The sequence below is a fragment of the Heloderma suspectum genome, chromosome 3, assembly GCF_057233095.1.
Source record: "Heloderma suspectum isolate Gila_16-S chromosome 3, 16-S_ref, whole genome shotgun sequence".
Taxonomy (NCBI): Eukaryota; Metazoa; Chordata; class Lepidosauria; order Squamata; family Helodermatidae; genus Heloderma; species Heloderma suspectum.
This window is the reverse complement of record NC_139460.1, coordinates 305,655,906-305,674,975: the sequence shown is the minus strand read 5'-3', so window position 1 is coordinate 305,674,975 and position 19,070 is coordinate 305,655,906. Positions and strand designations below refer to the sequence as shown.

At 43.5% G+C, this 19,070-nt stretch overlaps 1 protein-coding gene across 1 annotated transcript in view; it reads right to left on the bottom strand.

Annotated features, from left to right (window-relative positions):
* Nucleotides 1-19,070, bottom strand: part of LOC146351522 (uncharacterized) — a 328,001-nt gene that overhangs the window by 121,209 nt on the left and 187,722 nt on the right. Inside the window, exon 6 of the mRNA XM_084847469.1 lies at nt 4,136-4,258. Within this exon, the coding sequence (XP_084703595.1) occupies nt 4,136-4,258 (123 nt within the window). The remainder of the gene's footprint in view (nt 1-4,135; nt 4,259-19,070) is intronic.

The following is a 19,070-nucleotide window of genomic DNA, read 5'->3' as shown; positions in this document are numbered from 1 at the left end:
TTTGCAGTCATTTCTGTCTCTTCCCCCCACCCCCTCGGTATGAGAAAACTACAAATCTATATGAATATAAGGTGTAAAGAGGGTTTTGTTTTGTTTTATTTTAAATACCAGGCTCTGCTAATTGTGTTTTTCCCTTTTTGAAAAAACACACACTATATTCTGCCTTTCTAAAAAGTTCAAATTGGCTAAGAAAGAAAAAGAAATACAATATATAAACAAAAGCATACAATAAAATGCCAGTAAAAAACAATGAACTCTAAAACATCTTCACATAAAGGAAGTGACAGAGCAGCACAAATCAGAACGATAAGCCCTAAGACCAGCAGTAAATCCCAGTTAATTAAAGTTCATGAAGGACACAATCCTATGCTTGTTTAGAGAGAAAAACAGTTCTACAACTCCTATAATTCCCCAGCCAGGCATGCTGGTTGGGGAGTGCTGGGACTTGCCAGCCTTTTTTTCTGTCTAAACATGCATAGGATTGTACCCTAAAACTCCTAAAAACTGAAGCCTCTCTAAAGAGGGTGGTCTTCACACTGTTATAGAAGACCACCAGGGAAGGTGCAAGGCAGATCTCTCTGGGCATGGAACTCCCAAGCCAGGGTGCAACCACCAAAAAGGCCCAGTTCCTGAAATCCCAGTCAGACATGATTTTGAAACATGTAAGAGGGCAAGAGGCAGTCCTTGCAGATATCCTGTTCCCAAATGATTTGGGGCATTAAAGGTGATAACCAGCATTTTGAATTGGGCCCGAAAACCAATTGGGATACAATACAGCTGTTTCAGCAGTGGTATAACTTGCTCCTGATACCTGGCTCCACTTAATAACTTGGCCATTGCATTTTGAACATGTTGAACTTTCTGATCATACTTCAATGGCAGCCACCTATAGAATGCACTGCCATAATCCAGACATAATGTAACTAAGGCATGTTTCACCATAGCCAGATCTTCCTTCCCCAGGAAAGGGCGTAGTTGGCACAACAGCTTATCATGGGCCAAAGCACCTCTAGCATGGCTGTCACCTCAGCATCCATGATTAAGGCCATGTCCAGAAGTACTTGCAAACTAGAAACCTGTGATTTCAAGGGGACTGCCACTATCCCATCCAGCACAAGTTGAATCCCTACTCCCAGTTTAACTGTTCTACTGACCAGGAGCACCTCTGTCCTGTCAATATTAAGTTTCAATTTTTTGGCCCCTCCATGCAGTCCATTACCATCCCCAGTCATCAGTTCAGAACATCAACAGCCTCCCTGGAATGTGACAGGAAGAAGAGACAGAGCTCGATATCATCTGCATATTGATGACACTGCACTCCAAATACCTGGACAATCTCTTCCAGCTAGTTCATGTTAAAAAGCATGGGGGACTGAACAGAATCCAGCAGAACCCCATAGGCCAATGGCCAAGGATTCCCAAAGGCATCCCCCAGCACCACCTTCTGAAATTGCCCCTCTAAGAAGGACTAGAACCACTGTGAAACTGTGCCTCCAAGTTCCAAACCAGCCAGACTTTCCAGAAGGATTCTATGGTTGATGGTATCAGAAACTGCTGAGAGGTTCAGCAGAACCAACAGGGAAATACTCCTTTTGTCCAGTTCCCAGCAAAGATCATCCACCAGGATTACCAAGGCCATTTCTATCCCACAGCTGGGCCTGAAACACAACTCAATTGATCCAGATAACTTGCATTTGCATCTCTGACAATAGATACTTGTGGTCTTCTTACACATCAAGTTTTATAATAGTATCAGTTATGTTGATGAGGCTGGCAAATCTTTTTTTTTTTTTAATTCTTCACATTTCATGCAGTCTCGTTAGAGAAGACAAACCACCTAACCTCTTTAAAATGTGGCTATTAGTTTAAACTTCTTGAAGAACAGGAAGAACAAGCTCAGGTGTTTATTTTGATGTGAAACAAAGGAGAACATACTGCGAGACTTTCTAGTACCTTTGGCACTAAACAGATACCTGGCTATCTGACTATCGTGTTTTTAAGAAAGAAAAAGAAGTATTTCTAAAGGTTCTATTCTGAGTCAAGGATTGACCTACAGGTGACATGCATCACAAGGCTGCTGCCGAAAACAGATTCCCATGTCAAGAGTTCTCACCTGTGATGTGAAGGAACACTCACCTCATGATGCAATGTCATCACTTGTAAGTTGTTCTGCCCCCTAGCTAACTAATGATATGGAGCAGGGACAGAGAAACTCACAATGCGATGACAACGCATCATGAGGTAAGTGTCATGGGTGAGAACATAACATGGGCGAGAACATTTTTGGCAGCATCCTCGTGATGAACATAGTGTGCAGTTCAACCCTTACTCAGAATACAGAGTGCTTAGAAATGATTCTTTAACCAAAGGAAAAGTGCGGAAAGCTGGCAATTTGACCATCTGACTGTTGGTTGAGCGAGCGGGAGGAGTGAGAGCAATCTGATCAGTCACACAGTGGTGGCTGGTGGGATGGAGGAAGGGGTCATCATAGGTGGAGCCAAGGGTTACAGTAGGTGGATCTGTCTTTTAAATCCCCAGAAGCACATACCACAGAAAGGGGAAACTGAGGCATATGAACTTTAAGAAAGGAGAAACTGAGGTATGCGACCTTTAAGATCATAAGTGTAAAGAAGGGGAGGGAATCTTCATAGTTCATAAAAGCACTCCTTCGGACCCACATTCTCCTGTTCAAGCAACAACTCCCATTCAAGTGACTTTTAATATAATGAGTGCAAAAGTGAGGGAGGAATCCATACAAAATACTACAAGCCCATTGCAACCCACTGCAAAAGGGGACACTGAGAAAGCATGGGATAACAACAACTCTTTTCAGAGCAATGCAGAAAATCAGTCTTTGGAATGCAGGAGCAAGGCAGCATCCAAAACCTATCCTTTTGCATGAGCATCTGCACCATCACCCCTTTCCATGCCTTCTCAGAAATGACCCTGAGAAGTAGTACAGTACAAAAATCTAGCCTATGTATGTCTACTCAAAAGTAAGGAGGACTGGATTGCTCAGGAGTAAGCATAGGCAGCAACATGTTCTGACAGCATCCAAAATCCATTTCTTTGCTGCTTTTCTCTCTAACTCAGGAACACAAAGATAAATAGCAGGAAAAGGAAACTTAATGGAAAGCCTGTATGGCATACAGGCACGAAAGAGGCAGGCATCATGATTCAGCTATTAGGTGCCCTTCAAGGCACCCCATTGTCACTCATTCCAGTGAGGCAGTTTTAATCAATAAAAAGGGTCCTTTTTAATAATTCACTGACAGGGGCTTACAGAGTTATGCATTAATGGAATAATTTTCCCAGGAAGGTCCGTCAGACTTGTTCTCTACTTTAGAAAAGCAGTTAAGCAGTTATTTTTGTCCTGCAAGAACTCTGGGATGGTTGGTTGAATTGTTTTTGCTCTCTACTGCTGCTTTTATTATATGCTTTGTTCTTGGAGGTCTTAATTTTACTTCTGGCTGTTTTATCATGATGTTATGGGTTTTTACGGTTTTAATATTTATGTTTTTAATATAATCTTTACTGTGAACTGGCTTGAGGACTCTAATGTATAGAGAGACGGATCATAAATTTAAAAAGAAAACAAATAAACACAATCTTTTCCTTAAAAACACACCCACTACAGTTCATTTAAAGGGGACTATCATTTGCATCATATAGGTGCCATTTGACACAGACTGTTGAATTTAGTCTCATTGTGAAGAACAGAAGAGGCTGCAGTGAACTTTCCAAACAGAGTAAATTCAGCAAATAATTAAAATGGCACATTCCTCAAAAGGAAAAGCAACTAACATCCCATAAATATAGCTTCACGTAGGGGTAACTTTAATTTGGCATCCCTCTCACCCTAAGATCCACACACATCATGCTGCAAAGAGCAGAGGCGGTTGCACTGAAGTTGCTTTAAAAGCAATTTAACAAAGTCAGAACAAAGCTGACACCTCCCTGATGATTTGACAACATGATATTATATAATCTTGGTTGAAAAAACACAGAACTATGGATTTGCTTCTCCCTGAACACCAAAGTAGTAAAAGCTTCTCTAATTTCTCTTTTTTGTTTTGCACTTGTGCATCTCCTTTCCTCTAATAAGAGCAGCACGGATGATGCAACGCTCACTTACTTATACAGGTGCGTCCATCGGCATGTAGTCTATAACCTGCATCACATTCACAGTGGAAGGAACCCGGAGTGTTAATGCAGGTCTGCTGGCAGCCTCCATTCCTTAGAGCACATTCATTGATATCTAGAGAAGGAAGACAGGCGTTTGACATATTACAGGCTTTGAAGTATTACATAGCAGAACTGTAAGTCAATTCATCTACCAAAGACACAGCAATTGGGTATATTCAGATAAATGTTTTGACACTAAAGATTTATTTAAAATGGAATCCATCATTTACAGACGCCCTCCCCCCCCACCCCACCCCACCCCACCCCACCCCAAAGCCCTGTTTTCCCAAGTCTCATTGTCTTTCTCCCTCCTTCCTACAAGCAGTGCATAGCAATTCTTATCTGAATTTACATGTGAGCTACCTTGACACCAGCTGCAAACCAGCCCTCTTGGATTAGCTCCTGAATTAGCTCCTGCTTGCTTTTCCTTTCCTTGCTTCTCAGCCTATGGCCTACTATGTTCTCCTTCCTTCAAGCCATCCTGTTCTCTTAGGTACTTTCCATCTCTTTAGAGCACGTACTTTACTGCTCAGCACAAAACCATGACATTTAATTCCACCGGGGCAAGACCTTACTGCCTGACTTTTGTGAACTTCTATCCTCTGTAAATCTCAAAGAGATTTTCTTTACTGTTGACTTGAAGGCAGACAAAAGCCTAGGCCAGGAGCCACTGAAATTCAATAACCTTCTGATACCCATGCTCCCAAGGATAAAGACAGCCCCTCTTAATGTTTCCCACACTCATAAAACCATTTCTGTACCTTTTTACACTAGGCTAGGATTCAGAAATAGGAACTGCTATTGCACCTCAAGTCAAGTGAGGCACAGTTAGTGCCAGATCTAGGTTTTGGAGTGCCCTTGGGCAAGACACCCTCAGTGGGACCCCTCCCTCAGAGAGTCTACCTTCAAATCACCACTGTCATCAGCTGCTATTGCCGTACTCCTTTTTCTCATCAATGCCACCACTTGCTTGCTTGCCAGGCAGAAAGCCAATGAGAAAATAGGCCGAGCCATCTACTGCGCCTCCTTCACACCACCACCATTCTCTGGGCCAGAGTCAGAGGAGGGTGAAGAAGCAGGTTACAATGTTGAAGAGGAGCCAGTCCAGGGGCTCTTGTCAGTAGGCTCCCTGCTAGGTTGTGGGTCCTCAGCAGGTGCCCAATCATGCCGACCTTTAATGTTGGCCCTGGGCACAGTCACCAAATCAGTTTCACGACACTTCACCGATCTTTATTTCAGTAAAATGAGACGCGGAAGGAGAACGCTGGGTTCATTCTTAATTCATATGGGTCCAGCAGAAATTCAGAGTAATAATAGTTACTAGGTGTGAGATTATTTTTTTTTCATAATGCCAGTACTTTTAGGCTTCTATCTCCCCACTCCTCCATAATCCATTCAAGCATCACTTTTCATCTCTTGGCAATAGCAGCAGGATTACTGGGGTAGACTTAAATCTGGTACTTTGGTATGTGAATCTCTGTTCACTAGAGGAAGATCCAGGGAGCATCACCTATTCTGCCACCAAGACAGGCAACAGAATCACACGCAGGCCACATCTGCAGAAAACACGAAGCCACAATTGCTCAGAATCCTGGCTTATCATTCACAAGCAAGTGTGCTAGTGCATGCTACCCGATTGCTCCTGCTTGGTTCCTCCTACAAGTGGGAGCAGCTAACTCACCAGGAACTTAACAGTGCATAAATGTTTAGCGTTACATCCAAACCCAAAGCCTGACTTTCCACTCCAGGATCCAGAAGCCAAGTTCAAACCCAGCTTTAAACTCCAGCTTGCTAGAGCGACGAAAAGCCGCTTCAGATGCAATGCTAAGCTTTTCTACCTTGGTAAGTTCCTGGCTGGTTCAGCCACTCCCTCTTGCAGGGAGTGGCTGCACACCTGTGTGCAGGTGTTCACACAGCATGCCTGAGCATGGTTGCTCATGCATGATGAACCAGGATTCTGTTGAGGCTTTGCTACTTGGCTCCTCAATTAATTTAACACGAGAGGCATACTTCTATAGATCAGGTTGCACAGATACGTATTCTAAAGGCTTGTGAAATAGCTTGCAGCACTTAAACTCTGCACCACAAACAATTGGCTTCTTCACAGCAGGGACCCCTCAACTTGACTCTGGGAAGGCAACTTTAAACTAAAATCTTTTCAGTGTTGTTGTTGATGTTCAGTCGTTAAGTCGTGTCCGACTCTTCGTGACCCCATGGACCATAGCACGCCAGGCCTTCCTGTCCTCCGCTGTCTCCCGGAGCATGCTCAAGTGCATCTGTGATGCTATCTAGCCATCTCATCCTCTGCCATCTCCTTCTCCTTTTGCCTTCAATCTTTCCCAGCATCAGGGTCTTTTCCAGTGAGTTTTCTCTTCACATTAGGTGGCCAAAATATTTGAGCTTCAGCTTCGTAAAAGACTGACATATATACCCAAAAGCTCATAGAGTGATCAAGAGAATTCAGACCTGGTAGATATCCAAGCATAACAGATGTTGATTTCTGCAAGGTCTCATCAGCTAGGGCTTACTTTAAATACCAGGGTAGTCCTAGTTAATGCCTTTCTTCTGACCACCATTCCTGACCTGAAACTTTAGCTCATAAATGCAGAGAACACTACAGGGGACATAGGTGTTCCTCTGTCTTGATTTAACATCTCATCCTGGATGACATGCCTGATCCTCAGAATCTGGTGCTCTCCGGTGTCCACAGTCTTGGGCACTAACTCATGGGTGTGATGTGACGCCTTATTTTGCAGCTGAACCAGATCTGAAGCTACACTCCCTGTTGTCATGGAATCAGTTGCAGTGTCAGGCTGCGCCAGGTTCCCAGGCCTTGAGGTTTTATTAGAACACTGTAGTCTAAATTATACCACTCTGATTCGGAATCAGTCCCAGACTCCTCGGTGTGAAGGCCCTCTGTGATGCTTGGGCCAGACCCCACAGATTCTGTGGAATCCTGGCCTAGTGTTCTGTGTGAATGTGGCCATGCTTAGCAAATTACTTCAAGGCACCAATAACAGACTACTGTCTACTATGTACATTCCTATTCCCCTCCAATTTAAGAAAGACCGCTCCCAATGATGCACAGTCAGTACCACAAGTCAACAAAAGCAAATGAGCAAGAATCACACAGAGCTACCTCACTGCACTGATAGAAATGGAAATGCTTTGGCAACCTGTCCTCTGATCCTAGGCAGGCAGCTACAAAAACTTGCATGGTGAAATCTATTATTTATTTAGGGATTTTGCACTTCGGGCAAATGCAGAACTGGCTACCATGGGTTTCATTTAAGAGAAGTGGACGGACCAGAGATTATGAAAGCACAAGCGGGAATTTGTAAGAAAAGGTGGTATGGAAGGGACAGGGAAAGATGTTCTCTTCTCATTTTCCCACCATGATCTCTCTCTCTCTCTCTCTCTCTCTCTCTCTCTCTCTCTCTCTCTCTCCAGCCACCCTTGCTTTGGAACAGGACAATTGCTGGTCTGGAGCCTCTGCACTATCCCCTTCTGCCCTTCCCATTAGGAGGTATGGGAGAAATTATGTTTAGATGGGAAACACTAGAATAGGTTTAGAGACAGATTTGGCCTCCCTTCCCAAAGCAACTACAGCCACTTCATTTGGCTTGAGACTAAGAAACCCAAACTCAACAATCCCCCTAACGACGGGGGTGCGTGCACATGTGTGTTTCCTATGTTGGTCACCACATGGCAGGCTGCAAGCATCCTCTGACAATAATCCAACCTTTAGCCAAATCAGCTCTCAAATCTGTAATAGGCATCAGATACTAATCTAACCGTTCCCCGGGTATGCATGTTCCCTCAAAACCCTTAGATTTCAGGAAGGTTTGGGGAAGGATGCTGGATTGGTTTGACTCACCACATTTTTTTCAGCAACCACCAGGGGACTCTACCTTTTCCCACCAATCCTGGCCCTTCCCATTTGTATCCTCCATAGTTCATACACCAGACCAAGCTGACTAATGGGATAAATACTTGCCATTAAACCTGTACTGGAGGAAGAAGAAAGTAACATTATACCAACTTTTAAATGAAAGCATCTGTTTTTCCTATTTACCTTCAAAATATTATCTGTTTCGTATTTGCCTTTCATCATGAATATATTTGAATGCTTATATTCATTTAATCAAAACCACCCTTATAAATATAGGAGAAAAATGGAAGGGAGGAAGAACAGCTTGAAAGAATATTTAAATAAAGGAGATTCCTGCATTTTTCTGCCCTTAATACAAGGTTTTAATAAGGTTCATTGTTATTATTGTACATGCGAACTTTGCCCAACTAAAGTACGCAGTGAAAATTACTTGTGTTAATTTAAAAACTGCAATACTGGGCTTTCTGTATCACTTCTATGTCAGTCTTGTTCTCAGACATGCTGTTCTGTGGGGCTATACACTAGACATTTCATTTTTGTTCAAAGGAACCATCTGGAACCATTTTTGCACGAGCAGATGTAGTTTGAGATGTAAATAATAAACAGAACATGTTCTCCAACTTCACTGACATTGCACGGAATCGGGTAAAGTTCCTATATTCGAACTTTGGTAATGTTATTGTTATTTCCATCAGAGAATGCCATTTCCTCAAGAACACTTAACCACCATGTGAAAAATGAGACAATTTGCTGCGGGGTTTTGTGTTTTATTTTGAGGGGGCAGGGTAATGGTATAGCAGGTTTACAGTCCCAAATGCACCATCCCTAAAATTTCTATATTGGTTTGGCTGCACTGAAATGAATGAGAATTTTACGGGCAAAGGCTTTGGGCGATCTGATAGTTCAAACTTTCTGTGCCTGAAGGACTAGGAAGCCTGGAATCTCCCATTCTAAATTATACACACAAGCATACAACAGAATGCTTATTAAAGTTTTGATTTTTATTTATTACCATGATGCAGGTACAAGATGCACTAGAAGAACCCTGTATATTATGCCATACGGTATGAGTCCATTTGCATGCTATTTCCTTATAAGAAGTGGTGGTTGTAGGACTAGTTCTGATTGCCTTTTGCTTTTTTTGAAATCATAACTAACTTTTGATTCTGTTTGATGGCTGATTGCCTTTTGCTTTTTTTGAAATGGCCACTAACTTTTGATTCAGTTTGATAGCCCTTAATGCGTGAAGTGGTCTCAGGAACTGCTAATTTGTGTTGACATCTGGCTGGGGCAGCACTCTAATTTTCCATAGAATGGAGACTGCCATCTTTGTTACTTCACTCATGAGCTGAGAAAGCCAGTGATAAAACAAAGCTTAGAAAATGAAAATGAATGATGGATATTTTGTCTGTATCTTGTTTTTGCCGTTGGCATCCAGTAGTTTAAATTCACAACTCCTTTATTAGAAATTTGATAGTGGGTTGCCTCAATAAATCAACACAGACGGTCTTTTCTGAATTCTACATGTAAACCATATGTTATACTTGGAAACACTGCAGGTTCTAATTTAGACTATCCAGTCAATTCAAACAAGGTCAAGGGAGCAAACCTGAATATGGACCAACTACTTTCAAGTATAGGCATTGTGGAAGAGAAACTAAACTAAAATGTAAGTTACTATATTATATATGATCTCCATTTTTAGAATACAAACTAGTAACGGTCAGCCATTCGTGGCCAAGCCTTCTTTTTCTTAGGGACAATGCTGGCCAATTGTTCAGGATGGTTTCTTTATGCAGAAATATTATTGGGCAGGTACACAAGTCACCTGGTCACAGTCTTCCACACTATGGTGCAATGTACTGTATTTTTATTTAAGTTATAATAATTCTTTCTAAATTTGCATCTGCACATAGAAATCAGCATATGCAGCTTTTATGAAAATTGCCATCTACTTTTGTGGTGATGCATTTCCTTTTCTGGTGATGTATAAATCACCATCCTACCTAGTGGGCACGCATTTGCAAAAAGAACAGAAGAACAGGGAAACTGCTGTTTGAGACAGACTGGCTTGGATCATGCTTGGTTTGCATGATCACCGCAGCCCACTGTGGCTTATATAAGCCAGAGTGGGTTTCGTCATGTGCTGGCGGCCATTTGAATATTCAAGCCGCGGCAGGCAGTCGTTGTGGCTTATCATGATGACTGAACCCAGTGAGGACAGGTTGTTGGCATGGTTACAAAATGGCTGCCATTGGGGGCTTACCCATTCATAAAATGGCAACCACAGTGGGCACAGCCAGTTACAAAACTCTCATTTTCCAGAAGGCAAAGTGGTAATACTTAAAGAAAAGTAACTTGCCCAAGAACCCACGTACGAGTAGGGGTGGACAGACTCACCTGAGCTTGATTTCATTAGGTGCTTGCTGAGCCGCCACCTGCCTCTACGTGAGGCACTGCACAAGCTTCTTGTTGCCTCAGGAAGTGCCCAGTGAGGCCACAGGACCATTCGCCCTCCTTGCGAGACACCATTTTGCGCAACAGTGGGGGCTTGGGGTTTTCTGGGAAGGGAATGTTGCGGAAATGGTGGCAGCCGTAAAGGGGCCATTTAACCAACATTACAGGCGTCAATGCTCCATTCATGCCTGTAATGTTGCATAAATGGCCCCTTTACGGCCGCCACCATTTCTGCAACATTCCCTTCCCAGAAAACCCCAAGCCCCCATTGTTGCGTAAAATGATGGCTCACAATGAGAGCGGGCAGCTGCTGGGTGCTCGCTGAGCGGGTCCATAAGCGACCCATGCCTTGGCAAGCAGGCTCTGGGGAGAGGACTCAGGGGAGTCAATTGGACACCACCCACCCCACGGACACTTGCGACATCCCCAAGTAACAAGGCTGAGTTTGGGTCTGAGCTCCACAATGTAAAACAACACTTTTGAACCTAAATAAAGATGGTCCTGGAGGTCAGCATTTCACTTTGCAGCATGTCTGACTCTCAGTTAAAAAATATTTTTAAAATATTTTTTTAAATTAAGAAATAAAAAAAAATCAGGAAGGGCAGGGAGCCTGGTGAGCAGCAAGAGAGTCTACAGGCACATTGGTGCGCACAGGCACCACGTTGGAGACCCCAGATGTAGGACCATATTGTGAGCATGCACTAGGAACCCTGAATTGCTTTATCTGCCTGGCATATGTCTCAGGCATATTTGCAAGCAGAACTCTTTGCTTTACACTTTATACTATTTTTCACTTGAAACAACCGTCTATCCACAGCAAACATGCTTAGGGCACAATCCTATGGAGATAGGTGGCTGCCTCCGAACTCGGAGCTGACTGCCTATCCAATGCAGGGCAGGAGAACCACAAAAGGGATCGTTCCCTCCGTGCTTCTCCTGCCCTGCATTTGCAGCTAGAGAGTCGATTTTGGCTGTCTAGCTGCAGGAACGTTGAGCAGGGGAAGAGGCTGCTGGATGACACATAGGATGTGTCGTACTGGCAATTCCGCCTTCCCCGCCCTGGAAAGCCCTGTTTTGGCCACTTCACATTCCTCTTCCAAGTGCAGAGCTCGGGGCTGCGAGGCAGCGTGGAATGGGGGGGGGGGATGTTGGTTCTCCAGGAAACAGATATCCTATGGCTGTGTAGTTGCTGACTAACGGCCATAGGATTGTTCCTCCCTCTGTTAAGTATGATCCAGCACCCTGATGCTATGAATTTATCCTGGGACCTGCAACAGGTTGCTGCATGCACTTTCCCAATGTGCTATGCTCGAAACCCCTTAACTCTGCCTTAATGCTGACTCTCTTCCACCTTGATTGATCTCAAATTAAAATACTGCCATTCAGTTTTCCAGCACAGCCAGTATGTCACCAAACGCAACAACCTCTGCTTTGAAGTCATGTGGTTTATAGCTTAATTCTGGCCGATGCTCTGATTTTACAGTAAACAACATACACGCACACAAACCCATCAGTGGCTGCATCTAAAAAAGGAAGTGCCATGATTATTTGTGAACCGGGACTTCAATATCTTTCTCTCAGCAGGACATGACAGTGTGAAAATATAGTGATGTGGGGGGGGGGAGAACAGAGGACGTCGTCTGATCTTTTGAAAACCTCTGCATTTTGACAGCAGCTTAGACAGATGTGCTTTTGCCAAGCTCAGTAGGGGCTTCCCTCAGTTCAGCAGCTTTCTTTCCCACCATGGTATCTACACAGTAGGCAGTATACAACAGAGGTATGTTCCGGCAAATGCCTTCCTAATGTGAGCTGCTGTTATCCAAGCCAAAATGCAGCTGCAGCTAATGCATCCTCTTCATAGATATGTTTCACAGATCACTCTACATTGAAGAAAGAAATGGTGCATTGCACACACGGGTAATAGAACATTTTCCTAGCCCCTTGGTCAGTGACCAGGAAGCCACTATGTATGTCGGCTCCCTGGTTCATGACCATGTGAACAATAAGATGCTTGTTTTAGTATATCGGTCTTTATGTATAAAAGCCAGTTCCCAGTGTGACTGAGCAACAGAACTGAGCAACAGAACCCAAAAGAGGTCTATGCAGAAAAGAGCAACCATTATTCTCAATGGCTGGGGTCACCAGAGATAGCAACCAAGGTACAGGATCTGCCTTCCACAGAAAGTAGGGCTCTGCTTGCAGAAAGTCCTTCTGCCCAATTTTTGGGGATTCCCCTCCCCTGCCCCCCACACCACAGTTCATTCAGCATGGCCTCCTGGCCCTCTGTGTAGCATTTTCAGGGGGCTGGAGAAGCTGCTGTAGGAAGGAGTGGGCAGGGAAGTCCATTTCTGTTAGCGCAGTTCACCTAGCATAAATCTGGATCCAATCCCTTATTAGCTCCTAAGCTCCCACGTCAGTGAAGTATCACCCTTTCCAACATGTCTGCTCACACATTACTGTTTTATCTTTTGTGTTCACCTCTTTGAAATCTGTTCTAGACATTGGAGGCCCTGTGCCAAGCGCCCATACAATTTAAAATGAGGTGGGTGGCAACAGGGGAACATTCTTGGAGGTGGTGACCGATTATGGGATGTTCTCCTCAGATAGGCCCACCTGACACCTACTCTGATGTCTTCAAAATACAGAAAATTCTATGTCCATGTGGCTGCAGGTGGACGCTCTAGTAATTCACCCAGTGAATTGTTAAATAGCTGGCATTTAAAAAACAAATCTTGTATCACTTAAACTATTAATCTGTTAATAGTAAACTGTATACTTGCAAGTCCTCTTAAATCCTGATGACATTCATGCAAACTAATTGGTTGGATAATTTTTTCTTTTCTTTTACTGATTGTGCTCATAATTTCTATGGCATGAATTTTGTTATTCCAGATAATTTTATACAGTATTCTGTATTCTGTTGTGGCCTATGGCTAATATGGAAATAAAATTAAATCAAATGAAAACATTCATGTTTGGAGGGCTTCCCCAAGGATTTCATTCTTAAGAATTAACAGATTTGTGTTTCTTTTGGATTCTATCCAGTATTATTATCCAGTTTTATCCAGTAAGCCTTAAGGCTTTCATAAAGCAAAAATCTGATGTTTCATAAAAGCCCAGACATTTTTTAAGAATAAAAGTCTCAATAGAAGTTTATAATATAAAAGGACACTTGTATATGTTACATAAGATAGCATTTGTTCTTTAGTTTATTGTTGGTTTATTTAATTTATTTATTCTATTTATATCCTACTTTTCAAGGCAGGCGGACATAGGTTTCCCAGGTGGCTCCCCCATCCAAGCACTGATCACATCAAGATCTGGTAAGTTTCAGCAAAGCTGCCGCTGCATCTTTATACCTCACAATGACCAGAGGCACCTTATCCAAGAGTCTCTCAAGGCTGCAGACCCTCAACGGCAACTGATGGGGGCAAGAAGAGGGAGATATCCGATGTGGCACGAGAAACAACTACAGGGAGAGAAGCTGGTGGCAAACCTAGCCAAAGACATTTTGTTGCCAGAAGTGAAGGACAAAATTGTACTCCCACCCCCACCCCAGGCCATTCCACGTCTAGAAGCCAGCCTGTACTGGCAGATGGAATTTTACCTCATCACTGGCAATGAGACAACCTCCGCCACCACACCTGAAGGAAGGAGTCTAATGTATGGGGGTGCAGGAAAGAATGTGCAGCACACAGAGCTTTGTCTCCTAACATCTCACTGCCTTCCCCCCGTAACTGCTGCGTAAAGCAGCCACATCGCTCTATCCAATGGTAGGCCCAGTCCTGGCCAGTGGGGAGGCATGGGTATGTTGACAAGGTGGTAGCAACGTGTCTTCCTGACAGAGGTAGGCCTGGATGCACTGTGGGAGGATGGGAGAGGGAGGACTGCATGCCATGCTTGGTAAGAGGCATTTTAAGGCTGGCAGGAGACAGAAGATTCCCATGTCAGCTCCTGAGGCAGCAACGAACAGCTGAGCAACCAGGAGGAGGAGGAGCTGGGTCCTCTCCCCTCTTTAGCCAAGACCAGAGACAGAAAGTGAGAGTAGGGATGGCCATCGTGGGGAAATCCGGCCTTTTTGGGGCTCGGCAGTTTTCCCTGGCGCCCCCAGCTCAGCTTGCATTTGTGAGCTGAGCCGTGGGCTTTTTCCTGAAATCCAGGAACTTAATTGGAGGGGGGTTTTCCCTAAAAATTGCCATTTCCTCAACGTGGCACCTGCAGACGCCATTCACGCAAATTGGATCTGCAAAGTGGGGCCCACGGGCTCCAATTATGCAAAATGTGTCTCTGGGCACCGCAAATTGTGCAGATTTGCATAATTTGTGCAAATTATGACTGTAGTTTGTACAAATTATGCAAATTTGCAGCTGAAATTTACGCAAAACTTTTTTTTTTTTACACACACACAAATTGCAGAAAGTCTACCAGCTGGCCCAAGTTGTTGTATGCTGAGTCCAGCCAGCTGGTGGAAGACAGAATGGAGTCCAGGGGGCCAAACTGACGAAAGCTTGTTGAGCTCAACACACCCCCATGGGATTCCTCCAATATCTGTAAGTGAGGGTCAAGATCCAAAGAAAGAACTCTTTGGGTGCCCACTGCTGGTTTATAAGGGCAGGCACACACAAGCTAATTGCACGTGGTCTGCAATACAGTAACTCTGTGTGTGTGTGTGTGTGTGTGTGTGTGTGTGTGTGTGGCGGCTGCTTTCCACCACTCTCCCTAAATCAGCCTTCCCAATCTGGTGCCCTCCAGATGTTTTGGATTACAACTCCCAGCATTCCTGACCATTGCCATGCTGACTGGGACTGATTGGAGTTGAAGTCCCCGTTAATTAATTAATCCTGTTAATTCTGCTTGATCTCTCATCGGCTTTTGATACAATTGACCATGGTATCCTCCTGGATCGACTCCATGGGATGGGAATTGGAAGCACTGTGCTACAGTGGTCTAGTCCTACCTGTGGGGGCTATTTCAAAGAGTAACATTGGCTGACTTTTCCTCAGCCTCTTGGTATTTGAGCTATTGGGTTCTGCGGGGTACCACCTTGTCCCCAGTGTTGTTTAACATCTATATGAAACTGCTGGGAGTGGTCATTAGGGGATTTGGAGCTAAATGCCATCAGTATGCCGATGACATGCTGCTCTACCTCCCTGTGACATCTGAATCAGGAGAGGCTGTGTAGGTCCTGAATCAGTGCCTAGACTCAGTAATGGGCTGGATGAGGGCCAAGAAACTGAAGCTGAATCCTGGCAAGATGGAAGCCCTGTGGGTGAGTGGTTCCCCAGTCCAGGAGATAGGCTCATTTCCTGTCCTGGGTGGGGTTGCACTCCCTCTGAAAGATCAGGTTCGTAGTCTAGGGGTACTCCTAGATCCATCATTGTTGCTGGAGACCCAAGTGGCCATGGCAGCTTGGAGTGCCTTTTACCAGCTTTGGCTGGTTCACCAGCTACAGCCTCTCCTGGACAGGAATGGGTCGACTATGGTGGTACAGGCGTTAGTAACCTCAAGACTGGATTACTGCAATGCGCTCTATGTGGGACTACCCTTAAGGCTGGTCTGGAAGCTGCAGCTAGTGCAGAATACTCATGTCCTGCTTGTGGGTTTCCTGTGGGCAGCCGGTTGGTCACTGTGTGAACAGAATGCTGGACTACATTGACCACTGCCTGATCCAGTACGGGTCTTCTTATGTACATATGTATTATCTGCAGAGGTATGGATTCACAGCATAGAGAAGCAGTTTCCATGCTCCCGTGTGTTGGGGGTGGGGATGAGGCAGCCTTAGCAGAAACTGAACATGCACTATCCAGGTTTCTCCCCAAAAACATTCTAAAAATGCTGAAATTTTCTGCATTACATTTCCTTACCTAACGAGTTTTTACTTTAGAAGCCACACGTATGCTACATCTTGTGGTGTAACTATTATGCAGAATGTGAGATCCTTTTGTTATGCTGCTGTCAAGAACTTGAATGGCTATTCAGATGACTCATCTGTAATTTAGAAGATGCTAATTTTTACTAATACACTGAATAACAAAATATAATTTATATATTCATAATTGCCCATTAGCTACTGGCTGTCTTATAGAAATGATATCCACAATGGCTGAGATTCTCAAACTGCTTGTGCTAGAGTAGTCCAACTGACGAAAATGGGATTAATTTAGAGTCAGTGAGCAAAGGACCACAAAATCCTCCTAACTCATTTCCCCTACCACCCTTTTAAAATGAATATCCATTTATTCTTGACAACTGCAAAGTGTATTCCTATAATTGCAGAGATAATAGCCCAGCTGATTACATCCATTTGTCAGTGGTAACAAGTCTTCCTCCCTTTTCAAACAAACAAATTATTGCCACTTAAGAATGTGGAAATGCTGACATTCTCCATAACTTACATTCAAAAAAAAATTCATAAGTATAGAAAATGGCTAATATAATTATTCTGGACATCTCTCAGAAGCATCCTAGGCAAGAAATGCTGTTCTTTTAATTAGGGATACCAATACAAACACCCTTCTCAGTCTGAAGAAAAAAAGAATCCATTTGTATCTGCTGCCATGATAAACATAGGGTGACCATGTGTCCTCCTTTACAAAGGACCATCCTCTATTTGAAGGTGTCCACTCTTCGAAGGGCTGTCCTGTCCAATTTAAAGATTTAAAAAACATAAGAACAGCTTCTCATCAACAGTTAGCCCCTGAACAGCAGACTGAACAGGCAGGCACATCGGTTACTTGGTCACAGTCTTCCACAGTACGGTGAGATGTACTGTATTTCTATTTTAATAAAAGTAATACTACCACTACTACGATTCTAGATTATTATTTCTGAATTTGCATCTATACATATAAATTAGTACATGCAATTTTTTTTGCAAATTGCTGTCCTTATTTCTCCACTTTTATGGAGATTCATAAGAGGCTATCCTAAGTAAACACAATTTCCTGGGCCAACCTATGGGGGTACTTTCTGAGGACTGAAAGGTGAGACAGAAATAATTGTATAAATTATAGGTAAAACAAACAAAACATGGATAATGCACTTTCTGAACCCATTCCCCACAGCTCCCACAGATATGTAACCCCACAAAAGCCCCAGTGTTAGAGGTATCTTCAGTCTATTACGTTGAGAGACGGTGAGGTGAGGAAAGGGGAGGCAGAAGATATGTCCATCTTCTCCATTACAATATGCTATGCTCTCCATGCAACATGCTACCTCCTCAACCAGAGGACTCATGTGAGGAAGCAAGTCTTAGCAGATTTCCATGAAAACGTGCTGCATCTTGGAACAAATAATGGGTGGTGCAATGATACTATGTTTGCTTGGCATTGCCAATTCCAATTTTAGAACGGCTAAACATTTTAGGAGTCAGCAAAACTGCCAAAGCTGCCAGCTACAAGTAGAACATGTGTGTTGCACACATTTCTGATCCTGACAGCCATACACATCTGTATGTCTGTCCCATCAGTTGGGAGCAAATGTGTGGATTCTGTCTAGTTAGTTAAACCACCAAAACCCAGGTACCCTGGAATCCATAACTCAAATGCTAAGCAGCTTGTGGCCAAACAGAGCTGGGATTGCACAGGGCTGTCCAATATCATCCATGCCTTGTCATGTCTAATAGGTCAAGGACGTGGAGGAATGACTTTGTTATGAAAGCAGTTCTCCCTGAATGGCTTTCTGAAAAGCCCAGCTTCTTAAATATTTGTAAGCTATTAATCGATTCATATAATAGAGATATTTTTTATGCTCAAAAACCTACAAGCTAGGCTTCAGCAGTATGTGAACCGAGAACTACCGGAAGTACAAGCTGGGTTTCGAAGAGGCAGAGGAACTAGAGGTCAAATCGCCAACATTCGCTGGATCATGGAGAAAGCAAGAGAATTCCAGAGAAACGTCTATTTCTGCTTCATTGTCTACGCTAAAGCCTTTGATTGTGTGGATCACAACAAACTGTGGCAAATGCTTAAAGAGATGGGAGTACCAGACCACCTTACCTGTCTCCTAAGAAACCTGTACGAGGGTTAAGAAGCAACAGGAAGAACTGGACATGGAACAACCGATTGGTTCAAAATTGGGAAAGGAGTACGACAAGGCTGTAGATTGTTGCAGTTCTGCACTTATATGCAGAGTACATCATGAGAAACAATGGGTTGGATGAATCACAGGTCGCAATTAAGATTGTCGGGGGAATTATCAACAACCTCAGATACGCAGATGATACCACCCTAATGGCAGAAAGCAAAGAGGATCTAAAGAGCCTCTTGTTGAGGGTGAAAGTGGAGAGTGCAAAAGCTGGTTTGAAGCTCAACATTAAAAAAACGAAGATCATGGCATCTGGCCCCATTACTTCCTGGCATATAGAAGGGGGAGAAATGGAAGCAGGGACAGATTTTATTTATTTATTTATTTATTTATTTATTTATTTCTATACCGCCCAATAGCCGAAGCTCTCTGGGCGGTTCACAAAAACTAAAACCAAACAACACACAATAAAACAATTTAAAATATATAGAACATTAAAACCACAATATAA